General features: G+C 41.4%; 1 protein-coding gene across 4 annotated transcripts; it reads left to right on the plus strand.

Annotated features, from left to right (window-relative positions):
• The first annotated feature begins 2,012 nt into the window (after positions 1–2,012).
• On the plus strand, positions 2,013–17,498 carry brpf3a (bromodomain and PHD finger containing, 3a). 4 transcript variants are annotated; one of them, XM_034166267.1, is made up of 13 exons: positions 2,013–2,329; positions 5,578–7,088; positions 8,238–8,394; positions 9,347–9,478; positions 9,562–9,690; positions 9,776–10,088; positions 10,199–10,507; positions 13,380–13,869; positions 15,803–15,859; positions 15,990–16,078; positions 16,242–16,339; positions 16,470–16,624; positions 16,713–17,498. In XM_034166267.1, exons 2-13 carry the CDS (start codon positions 5,596–5,598, stop codon positions 16,894–16,896), a joined length of 3,606 nt encoding a protein of 1,201 aa, XP_034022158.1. In that variant the 5' UTR covers positions 2,013–2,329; positions 5,578–5,595; the 3' UTR covers positions 16,897–17,498. The 4 variants fall into 4 exon arrangements, with proteins under 4 accessions (XP_034022158.1, XP_034022155.1, XP_034022157.1 ...); XM_034166264.1 differs by having other exon boundaries at positions 2,014–2,329; positions 13,326–13,869; XM_034166266.1 differs by having other exon boundaries at positions 2,014–2,329; positions 13,326–13,869; positions 16,266–16,339.
• Positions 17,499–17,722: the final 224 nt, after the last annotated feature.

Consider the following 17,722-nt stretch of genomic DNA (forward strand, 5'->3'; position numbering starts at 1 on the left):
CTCCAGAGTGCTCTTGACCTCAGACTGTGGCGACGGTTCATCTTTAAGCAGGACAATAACCCTAAGCACACAGCCAAGATATCAAAGTTGTGGCTTCAGGACAACTCTGTGAATGTCCTTGAGTGGCCCAGCCAGAGCCCAGACCTGGATCTGATCTCTGGAGAGATCTGAAAATGGCTCTGCACCAACGCTCCCCATCCAACCTGATGGAGCTTGAGAGGTTCCGCAATGAGGAATGAACAAAACTCCCCAAAGATAGGTGCACCAATCTTGTGCCATCATATTCAAGAAGACTTGAGGCTGTAATTGCTGCCAAAGGTGCATCAACAAAGTATTGAACAGAGGGTGTGAATACTTATGTACACGTGATTTCTTAGTTTTTATTTGTAATAAATTTACAAAACTTTCAAAAAAAAACTTTTCATGTTGTCATTGTGTGGTGTTGTGAATAGAATTTTGAGGGAAAATAATTAATTTACTCCATTTTGGAGTAAGACTGCAACACAACAAAATGTGGAAAAAGTGAAGCGCTGTGAATTCTTTCCGGATGCACTGTAAGAAAATCATTCTGACCATGCGTAACCAATGTATATATTTAAATCATGCAAATCCAATCGACTTTTTTTTGTCAGTGTACATTAACATTTTTCTTGTACTGTAGTTAAATTAACTGGTTGTCACAGGGTATACATACAGAATTTGCATTAATGTGGACAAATAATCAGAGAATGTATGGGAAATGCAAATTTGCAAACAGCACTTTGGACAGCTCCAAATACTTTGAAGGTGAATTTCTTTTTGGTGAAAATACGAAAATATCAGTTTTACACAAACTTTTTTTTCAGAAAGGCCCCCGAAATATTGCACAATTTCTTTCACCTATCGAAAAAAATATTATGTTGTCCCATTATGCCGTGGCCCAGTGTTTTGTTAACAATGTAGTGGGTGTCATTAGTTTCTCATGGAACAAGGCTAATCTCTCCCAAAAAGCTTTCTGGCAAACTGGAGCTGAAACTTCATGTGTTCTTTTCAGAAAATCCTTTTCTGTTCCTCTCCATCATGAAACTGTATAGCTGCTGTGGCAACAGATAAAAGTTGCACTCTACACAGTTTCTCCAATCACAGAAGCCTATAACTCCTTCAGAGTTGTCATGGCTCTCTTGGTGGCTTCCCTCACTCTCCTTCTTGCAGGGACATTCAGGTTTTGAGAACTGCCACCTCAGGACAGCTTTACCACCGTACCATACACTTAGGAGATGTTCTTGTGTCCATCCCCTGATATTTCTCAAGAAAACTGGCTGTAAAATAATTTGTAATTAAAATCATTCTTATATTGTTTTTACCATGTATCAAAATAACTGAAATTCCTAAATGGTTAATGTGATATTTTTGTGAAACCCATGGAATTAAAGTTAAAAGCAGTATCGTGATTGTTTCATTTCAAAACTGTCATTGTCCAAATACATATGGACATGACTGGTTTGATTTGAATTTGATTTTTAAAAATCATATATGTAAAACTACATATAAATTACAGAGGATAACACAAAGTATAAAATATGCTTATTTCCAATGTGGTCCTCTTGAAAACAACAAACAACAATAATGCGACAAAACAAATATGTAAGTAAAGTAACAAAAAATACAAAAATGTAAAAAAGAATAAATAAGACTTAAAATTATATTTTGTCATGAATCACAGTAAAAAAAAAATACTAAAAATAATTAACAGCAAATATAACATTTCGAAGTTATAACACACTTTACACAGCTGACTTTCTAATTTATGCCACAAAAATTGTTTCGATAGATAGATAGCTTCATAGATTGATAGGTTTATTCTGGAATAAGGCGCGCAATGTCGGCTGTTGCTTTTCTCATCGTGTTTCTTCGGTATGTGCTGTACGTCGAGTTCGGTGACTTCGGATTCCTGCGCTGACCAATCACAGGTTGGTGCGCGTCGCGAGCGAGGTGAAACGGCGACCTGCGATTGGCTGTGGTGATTTTTTTTTCTCTAAAGGGGCGTATTTTTCAAGCCATCTTGACTGAATATTTAGCCTCATCCAAGGTACATTAATTTGCTATCTACAGTATTTGTGCTGTGTTTAAGTTGATATTCCGCAGTGCTGGATAGGCTGACACTGTGCCTATGAAACCAAGTCGTGTTTAGGTTTCTGTCTGCAGTCTCAGCGGAAAACTGAAGCGCTGAAGATGACGCTGTCGCCCCTGAAATTACCGGCGAGCTAAACTAACAGCTAGCATGTCCGCCTCGCTTGCAGTCAGTCTGTAGCCGACACTAAGCTCGCTGCACACAGGACCATTTCACAAGGTAAACGTTGTTGGCATTTTCAGCCTAACTCAGAAGATCTGCTTTTTTAATACGTCTTCTGTGTGTCCTGTCCGACCGAGTAGTGTTTTCTTATCAGTAGAACCAGTCTTGTTGCAGGGGTTTGGGCACAAAGCGCGCACTGCCCATTGCGGTGCTGTGGTCCGGTGTGTGCACGCACTTCATTTATGCATTTATCCTCGATGTCAACAGTGTATCTGCTTTCTGGCTGCTGTTAGCAGGTGTAATTGGACTGCTAATCAACGTGCAACACAAATGTTGTCTCTGCTGTTGTGCGCCTAAAATGGCTGACAGATGTTAGATACTCGGGTTGGTATTTAGTGCTTCTCAACCGAACTATCCACAGCAACAAGGAAGAAAAAAAAATTCCAGGTTCTGATTGGACTGGGAGTAACGCTTGGGGCGTTACAGACTGCCACTTGGACCAATCGGGCGTGAGCTGAGGCGTTCCACCTGCAAGTAGTCGTTTGAGTGTAGTTCTATTTGTGCAGACAGGTCTGCCTGCACAAATAGAACACATGCTGTTTTCATTACAACAGCACTCCAGTTGACCCCCCCCCACACACACACAGAGAAACTTAAACTGATAAGCTAATCCACAGGTGATCAGTAAAGCTTTTCAAATTGTTCCAGCTTCTTAAAGTTGGGTGATCTGCCTTTTTGTTGACTTTATAAATCTGTTAACTAATATGTATATGGTGCGGACGTGAACGAGCAAAACGCTTACCATCAGTTTGTGGCTGTTTACAGCTTTTTTGCGGCCATGTTGTCTGGTTTGTGGCTTTTTCTTCACTGGGCAGATTTTTTTGTGCCATTTCTGGTTTGTGTCTTTGTCTACCATAAGAGCAAGGTGCACGGCGCTTCGCTCGTAATGTGTATATGTTGCGGACATGAACGAGCAAAGCACTTCAGCATCTCACCATGTCATTTAGGTCTAGGGATGGGTATTGATAAGATTTTATCTATCGATTCTGCTTATCAATCTGATTCCTTATCGAGTCCCTTATCAACACCTCTTGTGAGTTTTCTGTGTACTAAAAGTAGGCTTTACAGGTTTTCTATGTCAACAACAGTTTATTGAGTCTTAAAGTAAATGAATATGGAATTGGTCACTGGATCCTTGATCTCTGGACATAAATAGAAATAAACAAAATCTGTAGTTTTTGTCAAAAGCATTTCCTTTCAGACATTAATGCCATGAATGTCACTCCATACCTCTGAGCTGAGCTCTTGCAGCCGGCTGCACGTCAGCATCAGTATAATTCATAAAGAACGCAGCACGTCTCATTTTGGGAGGAGGAAAAAAAACATTTTAGTCAATTGTAGTTTATCGTTTGGAAAGGTGTTGAAAATGGCTCTAATCGCTTACTGAATCACAGAGGACCGCTCCAGCAACAGCTGTTCGAACGCACGCACACTGAACGAGACAGAGAAAGCATTTGGAGCCTTCTAAAAAGGTAATTATTTGTCATGTTTACATTGTCATGACTTGGTAAAAAAGTTACGTGTTTTTTTTTTTTTTGTTTGTTTTTTGAACATTTCAAAATTCTCTTTGCGCAATTGCACGCGCCGGCGCCTCTCTCACATTCAGTCTTCCTCCTGTTAAAGATGAGTTTACTCTCCTGCATGACACAGGGCGTGCAAGTGTCAGGGGGCCTTCACTTGACTCAGCAGAGAGCGGCGCAGCGTTTGGAGCGGTGGAAACGGAACGGAGGACGATTCTCGTTTCTTGCCTGCAACAAGACAAGAGTCCCACTTAGTGACTTTAATCCACAGGAAAGTGACTCACAATTGACATCTTTAAATGGCTTTGAGAGGGGGTAAGAAGCGGACTTGCCGCTTCTGTAAAGCATCGAAGCAGCGGGTCGGAACACTGCTTCGTTGGTTCAAGCTTCAAAGCAGACCCATTGCAGAAGCGGTAGATTACAGACCCGCTGCAGGGTCTGCAATCAATGTAGAGAAATGATCATTTTCCCGACAAACACCCTCAAAAACAATGGCCGTTCTGAAGGACTGATAAGTGAATCGTTAAGCAAAAAGGCTATTGATGTCGGTGGATCAAATCATTGCAGTTTGTGACTTTTTGCGACAATGTTGTCCGGTTTGTGGCTTTTCTCCATTGGGCAGTTTTTTGTGCATTTCCAGTTTTTGCCTTCGTCAACCACAAGAGAAAGCTTTGTGCCGCTGTGCGATGCTTCGCTCGTAATATCTTGGGGGTATTGATTTTTTTTGGGGGGGGGGGGGGGCATACCAATACTCTGTTAAAATGGGCTTTTTCTACACTTTTAGAAATTGTCTTAAACTGCAGTTCAGATTTTTCCCAGAAACTATAAAAATGTGGGCAAAGTTGTCAATACCTCAGTAAAATAGTAAATCGCTTCTCTCCCTTCTCATCTCCCATGTTTCACTCTGGTTCACCACAGCAGATCTGAGGTGGATCTGCATGTTGATTTGGCACAAGTTTTATGCCAGAGGCCCTTCCTGACCACTCCACATTACATGGGAACTGGGAACCTTCCTCTCTGTAAACAAGCACACTTAATCACTTGGCCACCACCGCTGCCCAATACCTCACTAAAATAACACTTAATATTTGGACAGTTAGTGAAAGATTGTCTTTGGTTGCTGCACAAAAGTGCAGTAGGGCCGGAACAAACAGCGGTGGACTTATCAGTAGAATCAGTTGTTAAATTAGTTAACTGTTTTGATAATAATCATTTTGTGTCCTTTTTTAATCCAAATTCTCTGACTTCACCTTCTTAAATGTGAATTCGTTCTGGTTTATTTCATGTGTTTACTTTCTCATATCTGGCAGTAATGTGAATGTCTGGGTTGTGAGCAAAACGAGACATTAGAAGGCATCACTTTGGCCCCTGGAAAACATCAACATTTTGATATTTTATAGACCAAATGACTTAATTGATTAATCATTGAAATAGTTTCTCAATTTATTGATTCTGAAAATAATTGTTTGTTACAGCCCTACTTAGTGGCCACAAGGATCCCACCATCTTCACCAGCACATTGATAGATCTGTCTGCCTTTATTTTAAGTCATGGTCATTATGGTTCATGATGGGAGCTAGACTTAATAAAAACTGATATTAAAGCAGTTATATTGCAGTAAAATCAAATATTCAACACCTACAGCCTGTTGCTAGAAGCTTACACAAATGAGAAGATAGTGTTGCCAAAGTAGTCTGAATTGTTTTTCCTTTCTCTTCTGTTAAGGTGTTGGAGTAATCCCCTATGCGGAAGGTGAGGAGTTGGGAATGTGAGACAGTTGTAACGGGCATCAACATGGGCAGGGGCCGACGCAGAGGGAGGGGACGGGGCAGGGGTTCATCTGGCCAGTTGAGGCCCCCATCACCTTACAGACTACAACTATCTCCTGCTAGAGAGACTTTGACATATGCTCAAGCACAGAAAATAGTAGAAGTTGACCTAGATGGAAGGCTTCATAGGATTAACATCACCGATCCTCTCCCAATTATAACAGAGGATGAGATGATGCTTCAGGACATTTCTGAATGCAACAGCAACAAAGAGAACAGTGAGCAAACCCAAAGTAAATCAAAGTCATGGAGGAAACCTTCAAATTTTAAAGGCAAAAAGTGTGGGAAAAATGGATCTTACCAGAGCCAACGACCTGGTTCCCAGCAACACACAGGACCTACCAATTCCTTCCAGAACACCGCTTACCCAAGCTCTCTGCCTGAGCCCACTTTCCGGATATTGAGTTCAGCATGTCCTTCGGATGCACCTCCTCTTCCATCAGCATACTATTGTTACATAGAGAAGTCAGGGGAGGAGCAAGACCGTGTGGCAGAATATGACATGGATGAGGAGGATTTGGCTTGGCTAGAGATGGTTAACCAGAAGAGAGTGTGTGATGGCCATGCTTCTGTGTCTGCGGATACATTTGAACTGTTGATTGACCGATTAGAAAGGGAGTCCATCCTGGAATCTCGCAGCCAAGCTCAGTCCCAGAGTGCCGTAGACGAAGATGCTTTCTGCTGCGTTTGCTTAGATGACGAATGTCTCAACAGTAATGTCATCCTCTTCTGTGACATCTGCAACCTAGCTGTCCACCAGGAGTGTTACGGTGTGCCCTATGTTCCTGAGGGCCAGTGGCTGTGCCGCTGCTGCCTACAATCCCCTTCCCGTCCTGTAGACTGTGTGCTCTGCCCCAACCGTGGAGGTGCCTTCAAACAGACAAGTGATGGACGTTGGGCTCATGTTGTTTGTGCCATATGGATCCCAGAGGTATGCTTTGCCAACACTGTGTTCTTGGAGCCCATTGAGGGGGTTACGAACATCCCCCCTGCTCGTTGGAAGCTTACCTGCTACCTCTGTAAACAGAAAGGCAGGGGAGCTTCCATTCAGTGCCACAAAGCCAACTGTTACAGGGCCTTTCACGTCACTTGTGCCCAGAAGGCTGGCCTGTTCATGAAAATAGACCCAGTTAGGGAGACTGGCATCAATGGTACAACCTTCTCTGTAAAGAAGACCGCCTTCTGTGAGCATCACTCACCAGTTGGGTCTCGACAGGATGGGTCTGGAGATGAATCGGTTGAAGGAAGACTGGTAGGGGGCAGAGGTAACCGGGGTCAAAGGTCATATACTCAGAGCCCTCCTACATCACCAAACAAGAAGGCTGCTAAGGGCCAGAAAAAACAGACAAGGAAAAGTGGAAGGTCAGCAATGCCTGTGCTCCTTGTGCCTCAGATCCCCTCTCACAGGTGATATGCATGCACAGCTCTGGTCAGAAGTTTATGTACACTTATGAACATAAATGTCTTGACAATATTGGGCTTTCTGTTATTTCTTTGAACTATTCTTTTTCTGGGGCATAATGAATGTACAACATACATATTTAATAGTGGGGGGGGGGGGGGGGGGGGGGTGCTACAAACATACTTCATTTTGGGTTTTCTGAAATCAAGGCCAAAATTATCCATATGTAAGGCCTATTATTTGTTTGAATGCACCTTAGCAAGTTTCATCTTGGCCAGGCAGTGGTGTAGCCATCAGCAAACATCTGGCAAAATTGTGATTGGATATTTGACTGCATTCTATGGCAGAATTGGTAAACTTGAATTACATAGATTTTTTTTTTTTTTTTTTTTTTGGTATGGACCCAGCTCTTAACTGTAGTCCAGATATTTTCAGAAGCGTTGTAGTAAGAACTTTGAGAAGGCCATTCTGGTTAATGTTATTCTTTATTCATTCCACCACTGGTTGTTTTGTGTGATTGGAGTCATTGTTCTGTTAGAACACCAAGTTGTGTCCTAAAGTCTAGCTGATGGTTTGGGATGACTAGTTGTAATAGTTGACTGAAAGTGCTTGCTACGACCTGACTAGTCAACTAATTTTCTTCTAGTTGATTAGTTTAAGTTTTCTGCACAGCTATCAAAACTAGAGACGGGGTACTCTTACAGAGATTGCTTCACTGAGGATAGAGCTCAAGCAGGAACCAACGTCAAGCAGCAGCCAGCAGTCCCTTCACTTCAGAGTTTTGAATAAATATCTTTTCATCTAGTAGAACTGCAAAACATTCTTTCCATGTAGTTCACTATGTTAATGTTATGTTTTTAACTGGTATTACTAGTTTTTTTGTTTGTTTTTTATCAATTTGGATTTTCGCTTCTTAGATTTGACTAGTTGACTAATGGTTTTCATTCATCATCCCAACCCTAATTAATATTCTCTGTTGCAGTCATTTAATATATTTTACTAATCTATGGATAATTGTTGACTTAATTTTAAATCCGATTTAGAGTCCTTTTTGTCTTTTTTTTTTTTTTTTTTTTAAACTGACATTTATTTTTATTAAATCAGAAGTTGTTAGACATGTCACTTACTATGTCATTTTTATGCTGCATGTCTAGGCTGAATAAAATCTGCACAGGTGTTGAAGTGCAGAGGAAGAATCAGTTCATGCAGCGGCTTCATAACTACTGGTTATTGAAGCGACAGTCACGGAATGGTATGCCTCTAATACGCAGACTCCATTCCCACATGCAGGCTCACAGGACAGCAGAACAGGTGAGCATGCCCAAGATGTGCCATACAGGTGTGAAAAAGAAATGTATAAATGCAGTGGGTACCAGTACATATAGTACTTCACACTGATGCATATGTTGTCTTTAGTGTTCATTTTGACATACTGCAGTAATACAGTGCCATGGAAAATTGTTTGATTTTTCAGTATTACAACAGAAGGCCTGACCTGCACTGTTTAACTCTTGATACTTTTTCCACACATTTTGCAATGAACTACACATTTGCAAAACATCCAAATAAAAGAAAAAAAAATGATTTGTGGGAAGTAATTGTAAATAAAATTTTAACACATTTCCAATGTTTGGAATCTTTTTGCTGTGGTATTGAAAATGCCTGGTCCTTTCAAAACAACAAAAATCAGAGATGAGCTACTTGAACAGTGTTCACACAAAATATGAAGTGTATTCTCATGTCATCTATGATATAGGGCTCTCAACTGTAGAGGGTGCCCTTGTGCAGAAAACTGACCAGCTGTAATGTTATACATTTGTTATACTGCTGGTTAAGTGCTGGAGTGCCTAAAGTTGTTTCAACAACAGTTTTCTTTGTCATATTAGATTTATTCACAATAGTTACTGTCATTCTGTTTAACATGGGTTGCATTTTTGCAGCTGTTATCCTTGCAGTTTTTCCTAACTGTTTACTTGGATATGTGACAGTTTAATTTCATTAACAAGCAGCAGTGGCCTTAGCGGCTACCAGGACCCTGCAATGAGCAACAAGGCATCATAAGTATCTTGATAGGCCTGTCTCTTTATTTTATGTCATAATTATAAGATGCAAACATGGTCCGCTGACGGAGTAATGCTATGCTTTCCCTGTTAATCGCAAGTACTTTGACTAATTTGAACATCAAGGTTCTGTGGTATTTGAGTACCAGGTTGAGAACTGTTGATATATGTTATAGTCTGATTCTAGCTTTTTTTATGCTCAGAAGGAGCCTGATGAGAAGCTGTGTGCTGCAAGAGAGGAGCTGCGATATTGGCAGAAGTTGAGGCAAGATTTGGAAAGAGCCAGACTTTTGGTGGAACTCATTCGTAAGAGAGAGAGGTTAAAGAGAGAACAGGTAAGTCGCATTGAAGTTTGAGATACAAAACAAGTTGTTATTGGGGATACTTTTACAGGAATCTATACTTAATCACTCCTCAGATGAAAATTCAGCAGGCTGCTCTTGAGTTGAAATTGACCCCTGCGCTGATACTTCTCCGATCAACTTTGGAGCAGCTTCAAGAGAAGGACACAGCCAAAATCTTCTCTCACCCAGTCAATCTGGCAGAGGTTGGTGCAGTCAGAAACAAATGCTTGTATCTTTGTTTTTTCTGTATTAACTTGGCTAACATTGGTGTTTTAATGGTGCACTGAGGTCCCAGATTACTTGGAGTTTATTACCCAGCCCATGGACTTCTCCACTATGTGTACCAAGCTGGAGGCTCATGCTTATTGCTCCATAAAAGACCTGGAAACAGACTTTGACCTCATGATTTCCAATTGCCTGAAGTACAACTCCAAGGACACCATGTTTCACAGGGCAGCCTTACAGCTGCAGGAGGTGGGTGGAGCCATTCTCCGTCATGCCTACAGGCAGTCTCAGAACATTGGGCTGGACCCCAGCACTGGCATGCACCTCCCAGAGACTTCAAACAAACATGGCTTCTACCACTGTACGTGGGATGATGGTGAGTTTGGAGGGTTTGTCCTCTTGAGATTTGGCCATTAACCGGCGACTTGTCTCTTCTGCTCTCATTTTATGCTTCCTTTCGTGTTTCTTGTTTCATCATCCCGCCAGTTGACTCTCTACTGGACCCAGAGAACAGACTGCATCTAGGCACAGAGGAGCAGCTAAAGGTCTTACTTGATAAACTGGACATGGTTTCATCCATGCGTTCTAGCGGGGGGCGAACCAAGCGCATTAGGCTACTGCGTCGAGAGATTAACTCTCTCAGACAGAAGATGAACCAACAGCATAACGGCCTCTCTGTGAATGGAAATGACAAGCAGAGCGAGGAAAATGATGGTGATGATGATGAGGAGGAGGACAGGGAGAAAGAAAAGAAAGACAATGATGGGTTTTTGACCATTTCTAACTCTGGAACAGGTGAATTGAGTTTAACTCTGTTACTCTTCTGGAATGTCTTTGGATTTTATGTCATTACTGACATAATTGAACTAGTGTTGACACCAATTATGAAAATATATATACACACACGCATAATTGAGCTCTTTGCAAAATTATATTGTACCTGCACATTCACTGGGTGGAGATACTGCTCCATTTGAAGTACCTTGAGTACACGCTGCTGTGGAGCACTACTACCAACCTGTTGCTTATAATTTTGCATATATGCAGTAAAACTCGACTTAACTGTCATTGCATAAACTGGATATTTACAGCCCTGTAACAGACAAAAGTCCCAATGCTTCTGTATGGTTTTCTATAATAAGCACAGTATATAACTGATTTTGTATAATTGATTTTCACTACCATCAGACAAAATGTCCCGTCCGATCACAATGCATTTCCATTTTAGAAACCCCTGAGCAGTCAAGACGTGCAGAGTAACAAAGGTACAAAATTAAAGTTCAGCACTGTCACTCATTGATTCAAGGAAAGTGGGACCAGAGTAATTTCCCTGATTAAAAGACCATGCTCAGACACAGAACCCACAGCCTGACATGCATCTGCTAAATCAGACAACATAAAAGGCTGTGATTTGACTCTTTCCTGTCACATTTTAAAAGTTTTTGCGGTGCGTACACTGATTGCATTTCAATAATGGATCAAATACCTTTGGCAGAAAGTCTGAAAATTTACAACACAGAGTTGGAAAAAGAGGAAATTGTACACTTACCTTTGAATTGGAGGTTGATGATTAACCAAATTAATCCAAAATAAAACATATCCAACGACGGAGAACTTTAAAATTTTCACGCGATGCCATCACATGACATGGAGTTACAGAGTTGCAGAAGCAAAAATCAGGCTTTAGGATTTTAAGGTACACTCCATAGCGGACTTAGAAAAAAGGAGTGACTTGACTAAATGTAATTGTTTTTAATGCACATAATGTCCAGTGCTAATCAGATGAAGTTTTGACACTGTCATTAAATGAGGCAGGTCCTGATTCAAGGTCAGGCTTTTACTCAAAGAAATACATAAACTTGATGGTGTTGGGGATTCCCCATAGATGATTTGGAGCCTCCTGAGTGTAACTAATCCATCACATACATATAACGAATTTTGTCCATGTTATACATATACCGGATTTTGATTATAGCTGACAAAATTCTATATGCGAGTTTTACTGTTTGTGTGTGTGTGTATATCAGTGGTGGGCACAGCTAACCAAAAAGTTAGTTTGATATCTGTTAATTCGCTAACTGAAAAATTAGCTTTTATAAAGCAAAGCCGATTAGCGGAACTTACAGCTAAACGCTAAACTGATAACTGGTGGCTACTGACACTTCTGAATAAATTTAAAGGTAATCAAAAAACAACAAGCTGGCGCTTCTGTCTAAGATCAACCTTCTCTCAGCAAAAGAGACCCGGTGACCAGAAAGAAAGGAAGGGGAGCAAAAAAAAAAAAAATCATTTTCACAGACTAGCAGACATATCACAGGAGTCATGCACAGCAAAACAGTTTTAACTTGTGGTTAAATTTTTAAACAAACTAATTCCGGACAAGTTATTGAAATTAACGTCACTTCTGTGGCTTTACAAAGTGAAAATATCAGCTATGTTTTAGTTTTAAAGTAATGCACTAATTTTGACTGTTTAGCGTTTACAGACATGCATGCTGAAGGCATTATGGGAAAATTTGTTTCCTGTTACTTTGTAAAGTGACAGAGGTGATGTTAATTTCAACAACTTGTCCAGAATTAGTTTGTTTAAAATTTTAAGCATAAGTCAGAACTGTTGCTGTGCAAGATTCCTGTGATACGTCTGTATGGCTGTGAAAATAAATGAACACCACCACCACCCCCACCCCCCCTTTCTGGTAGCCAGGTCTCTTCTGCTGGCAGAGGATTGAGCTCTACCTCTCATAGCTGTCAGTCTGCTACAAAACATGTAACAGGCAGGCACTAAAAGTGGTTAAGGTGTTGCGCTTGAGTCCAGAAGATCATGGGTTCAAATCCCCGCCTGACTGGAAAATTACTAAGGGCCCTTGGGCAAGGCCTCTAATCCCCTATTGCTCCCGGTGTGTAGTGAGCGCCTTGTATGGCAGCACCCTGACATCGGGGTGAATGTGAGGCATACTTGTAAAGCACTTTGAGCGTCTGATGCAGATGGAAAAGCACTATATAAATACAGACCTTTTACAATTTAAAATGTATGATTTCAGGTTTTTTACAAATGTTTTTAACTGTTAAGCTTTATTCACTATGCCCACAAAAACGTGTTATTGGAACTAAATTTAGCGGAAGCTAATTGGTCCGCTAATGGTTTTTAAAGTTAGCCGCTGCAAAGCTAATCAGCTAACAAAAAAGTTAGCTTTGCTAATTGGCGGATTAGCGGACCTGTGCAGACCACTGGCATGTACATATATTTAAATACATCAGCTGAAGAGAATTTTTCAGCCCTGTTTGCTTCTTAGATTGGAGTGAGATTGATTTTGATGAAACTTTTGGGGGGGGTCATGGGCCAAGGAAAAGGTCACCAAATTTTGGAGTGGGTCTGGATAATCTTTTAACAGTGTAAGGGGGGGATCTCTTATACTGTTACGCTATTTCATCAATTTCTCAAGAAGAAATAAGGAATCTCAGTAACATCTGTTTTAGTGCACCTCTAATAATCTAACTGCAAATACATTCTGTGTCTGTTGGATTCAGGTACAAAGTTGCATGTAATAGGTGAGGAAATTATCAGCTGTGGTGGCGGTGTGCACTGTAGTTGAATTAACTTCTTGTCCATCCAGATGACTCTCCCCCTGAGCTAGAACTTACATGCCCAGTGTCATCGCCACTGCCAGGAGATGCTCCACTGGAACCACCTGTCCTGGGCTTAGTAACTGGAGGGCGGCGGTCACCTGGACGCTCCTACAAGCGTCTGAGATCATCCCGAAATGGAAGTAAAAGCCAAGTGGAAGAAGAGGCTGAAGTTGGCGAGACCCCGTCTTCACAACCAGAGGCTGTTCATGAAGCAACTCCCCTGGGTACACCCCTGGACCTGCCACTGGCTGGTGTTGGCCGTCGCACATCGGTTCTGTTCAAAAAGGCTAAAAATGGTGCACGAATGGCAAAAAATAAAGTCCCACTGCAACAAAATGGAACATTTGAGAGTAAAACCAATGGCCTGGACAGCACTCCTGCCAGTCCAAATTCATCGAGCGCAACCACCATCTCCACCTTACGTCTGAGCCCCAACAACTCCTCTGCACCTCCCTCTCCTTCCTCGCACCACCTGAGGTCCAGAGGCCACAGTTCAGAGAGTGAAGAAGTTCTTCTGCCAGCCAGTGAAGGTAATGACCATATTATATACACATGTAGGTTTCCTAATGGCCCGGTCACACTGCACTAACGCAGGACAACAAAACCCAAATGAAACAAGAAATCTTGACTTGTTGGCATCGTTTAACCTTTGTGTAGCTTCGTTCCTGTAGCTGGCGTGTTGTCAGGATTTTTAAACTGTCAAAAAATTTGAACGAATGCTGCCGAAAACCTCAATTCGACCGTATTTCTTTTTTGCTGTCATTCTTAATTGTTCCTTATCGTTTGCTTAGTTTTTGTAACGTTAACATTTAGTTTGACTTCGTTCGACCAGCTGAACATTTTCATACAGTACAGAAGCCGGTTTGGGAGCATTGCTGTGGTGAAGAGATGCAACTCCTCCACAGGTGATGATGGTGTGTAGTGTGGGGCTTCTGCCGCTGCGTGTGATGGGGCTAGTGTGGCTGCTGTGGTGCTGGCCGACCAGAAACAATTTGTCAGCCTCCTCCACTGGCGCACAGAAGTCTGTGATCGTGGTGTTGGCCAGCGCTGAGCGCATGTGAGGATGTGTGTTGCACAAATAGTCTGGCCGGTGTCCTCTCAGGAGCTGCAGCATTCTGCCCATGAACTGTGAAGGGCTTGCTGTCCTCCAGCCCATGCAGAGAGAAGAGCCTGCTGGTTCTTTGAGCATTTGACACTTCATAAGTTTTGAGGAGGTGTTCCTTGATTGCTGTGTATTTGTTCACAGCAGGGCGCTTTGCAGGAGCGTGGTCAGCCTCGTTGCCGTGGAACTGCTGAGGGCCGACACTGCGGTGATCTCTAAGAACTGCGCTTCGGTTTGTGCAAACCAGGCGGCAGTTTACAGAAGTGTAACTTTGAGCATCAAGTGTGAAAAGTTTCAGCAGCAGCAGTGCACATTCGCGTGTGAACCATTTTGTGCCACAGAGGTGTGACATATCAAAACAGAAAACCCAGTGTCATTGCAAATGGCTGCATTCTTTTCAGAACAACATTTCAGTCACTGAATGATGTACGAGACAGTCCTTTTGTGTGCGTGTGTGTATGTGCGCTACAACACATCCAAACACTGAATGCTTTCATCCAGAGTGAATCAGGTGGAGAGAAGGTGAAGTGCATGTGTGTGGTAATCGAACCTGTACAATAAAATCAAACAAACGCAGCTGCAAGCAAATCTACAAATGCAACGGCACGCGAAAAACGCTGAGTACGCACACATTTCAGGCATACAGAGATTCGAGTTTTGGTATTTGAGAAATATTTGATGTGTTTGGAGTGTGTATTTTGGTGGAGAATTGTATGTGTGTGTGTGGTGGTGGTTTTTGTTGCTTGTTTTGTAAAAATAACGCAGCTTGTGAATGTTGAGCAAGCGCTTCAGTGTGTTTTTTTTTTTTTTGTTTTTTTTTTTTTGTTTTTTTTTTTGGAGCAAGACGGAGTGTGCAGCTCGTCGTCGGCGTCTGAACCAGACAGTGAGGATTCTGATGATGGAGATGATCCCTCTTTTGTTCTGGATGAGCAACCAGAGCATGTGGATCCACCGACGTGCGCACAGATCTCTACAGTGGATCAGATCATGCGCTTCTCTTTGCAACTTCTCCAGGTCTCAGGCGCTACAGAGTTCTGTCCCAGCGCTGAGTGTCCTGAAACGCAGAGCAGGATGCAGACACAAAATGCTCCAGCAGTGGCTCCTGGCATGTTTTGTTTAAAGCGTCCAGGTCAACGTTGGCTTTGTTTTGTTCCTTTTGCGTTCTTTATTCGCAGACTATTCGGTGATGGGAAAAGTGAAAGCTCATTCGTCCACGTTTTCTTGCTGATTTGTGACTTTATGGCTTTTTTTTTTTTCTTTTTTTTTTCCCCCTTCGTTCAGCTGTCGTCGTATGCCGTGTGACCGAGCCATAAGAGAAGCAACATTCGGGAAACCCCATATGAAAATATTTTGTTTTTTACTAGGCCTGACAAATGGAAAGCACACTTCTGCAGACCTCGATTATGATGAAAATCTAAGGTGTGTATGAAGCACAAGATTCATTATCTTCTGAAAATTTTGGTCTTAAATTGGCAGCTATGTTGTTTCCTGGACCTGGCACATCATGTTAAAAACCACCCACCTTTCTCGCTTTCTGCATGTTTTGCAGCTGTAACACTTGCCCTCCAAAACGTAGTCGGGGTAAACCTGCACTTACTAAAGTTCCCAACAGTGACAATGGAGATGTCTCTGTATCTGGTGAGTATTAAAACAATCCACATTGTACATCATCATCATTATTGTGTGTTTCTAAAGAGACAGCCCAAAATAAATTTCTTTCATAGCCGCTGTAGTTCAGTCTATGGTTAGTTGTAATTGGATACACAAACTAATTGAATAAATTGGGATTTTGTGTTCACAGGAATATCTATGCTTCTGTCTTTAGATAGCGAGACGGAGCTCAGGCCTCTGGATCTAGTTTGGGCCAAGTGTAGAGGATATCCTTCATACCCAGCAATGGTGAGAAACAGCATGTCTTCATTTTTATTTTTTCTTAATATATTATAGTACCAAGATAGAGTTGACATGAACAGAAAGGTCTGACTTCACACAGAAAGTCTACCGTTACTGACATAATCCATTGTAACAGATTGTTGACCCAGCCATGCCCCAGGAAGGGCTTCTTCACAACGGCATCCCCATTCCAGTGCCTCCTGTGGAGGTGCTCAAACTGCACGAGTGGAGACGAACAGAAGCAGGCGAAAATCTCTTTTTAGTGCTTTTCTTTGACACCAAAAGGACTTGGTAAGAGTCTGGGCAGTGAAACCTAAAGCCATCAGGAGTAGTGTTGTTGAAATATTGACTCTATTTAAAATTGTCTGATGGTTTTCAGGCAGTGGCTCCCACGGGACAAACTGCTTCCACTGGGGATGGATGAAACTGTAGACAAACTACGTTTAATGGAAGGCAAGAAACCCAGCGTTCGCAAGTCAGTCCACACTGCGTATGACCGGGCTATGGTGCATTTAAACCATGTGAGAGGAAATGTAAACTTCACACCTTCCACTTTCATGTGACTTTTAATTTGGAGATGCAATCATTTTAACATGTTCTAACAGAATTAGGAAAGCTAAATTTATGGTCTGCATTTCTAACAGTTGGGATCTGAAGGCTTTCAATGTTGTTGTTGTTATTATTATTATTACTGCTATTGCTGTCAGTTTAAGGTTTTGGGTTTTTTTTTCCATGGAAGGAAAAGTGCTTGAAGATGTTTTTGTAAATCAAAATTTGCATTCATACATTTATGTAATTTTTTTTTTTTTTTTTTTTTTTTTACAACCATTGTTGCTCTGTGTTCATAGCCATATTCTTTATTTTAGGCCAAAGTGAGTTGAGACTTTGGGGAAAATGTAAATATTTTAATCCTTAAAGGAAGTCTTGATTCTAAACACTGATTGTATTTGTCACTGAAACATCACTGTGTTCCATCTAGTGTAAAAGTCCTGCTTTACCAGACGTGTCATATCTGGATGTTAAAGAAGGCTGTAGTTGGTTGCCATCAACAAAGAAAACTTAAAAATTGCCTTTTTTTTTATGTTAATGCAGTCTTGAGTTGTGCCTTTTTAAAATGTTTTCCAGACGCATGCAAAGAACACCAAGCTTGAAATGGCTTCAAATCCTCCTTTAAATCATACTAACCTTAAGAACTAATTCCCCCACAGTTCAATGTTCACTCTGAGAATTTCGGCATATTTCTTTTAAGTATAAACTGCTCCTGTTATTCATTGATCCTAACATTCATATGATGCAACCAGAGCTGTTGAACATTTTGACCATATAATACTAATTGTTTTTATATAGTAAAAAAAAAAAACAGCCAGTGTAAGCATTCTTTAAGTCCAA

The sequence above is a fragment of the Thalassophryne amazonica genome, chromosome 3 (genome assembly GCF_902500255.1).
Source record: "Thalassophryne amazonica chromosome 3, fThaAma1.1, whole genome shotgun sequence".
NCBI lineage: Eukaryota > Metazoa > Chordata > Actinopteri > Batrachoidiformes > Batrachoididae > Thalassophryne > Thalassophryne amazonica.

Coding starts and splice junctions, on each gene's coding strand:
- brpf3a (XM_034166264.1), top strand. CDS start 5,596: ATGCGGAAGGTGAGGAGTTGGGAATGTGAGACAGTTGTAACGGGCATC. Junction 9,691..9,775: donor ACCCAGTCAATCTGGCAGAG/GTTGGTGCAGTC, acceptor TGGTGCACTGAG/GTCCCAGATTACTTGGAGTT. Junction 13,870..15,802: donor CTTCTGCCAGCCAGTGAAGG/TAATGACCATAT, acceptor TTGTTTTTTACT/AGGCCTGACAAATGGAAAGC.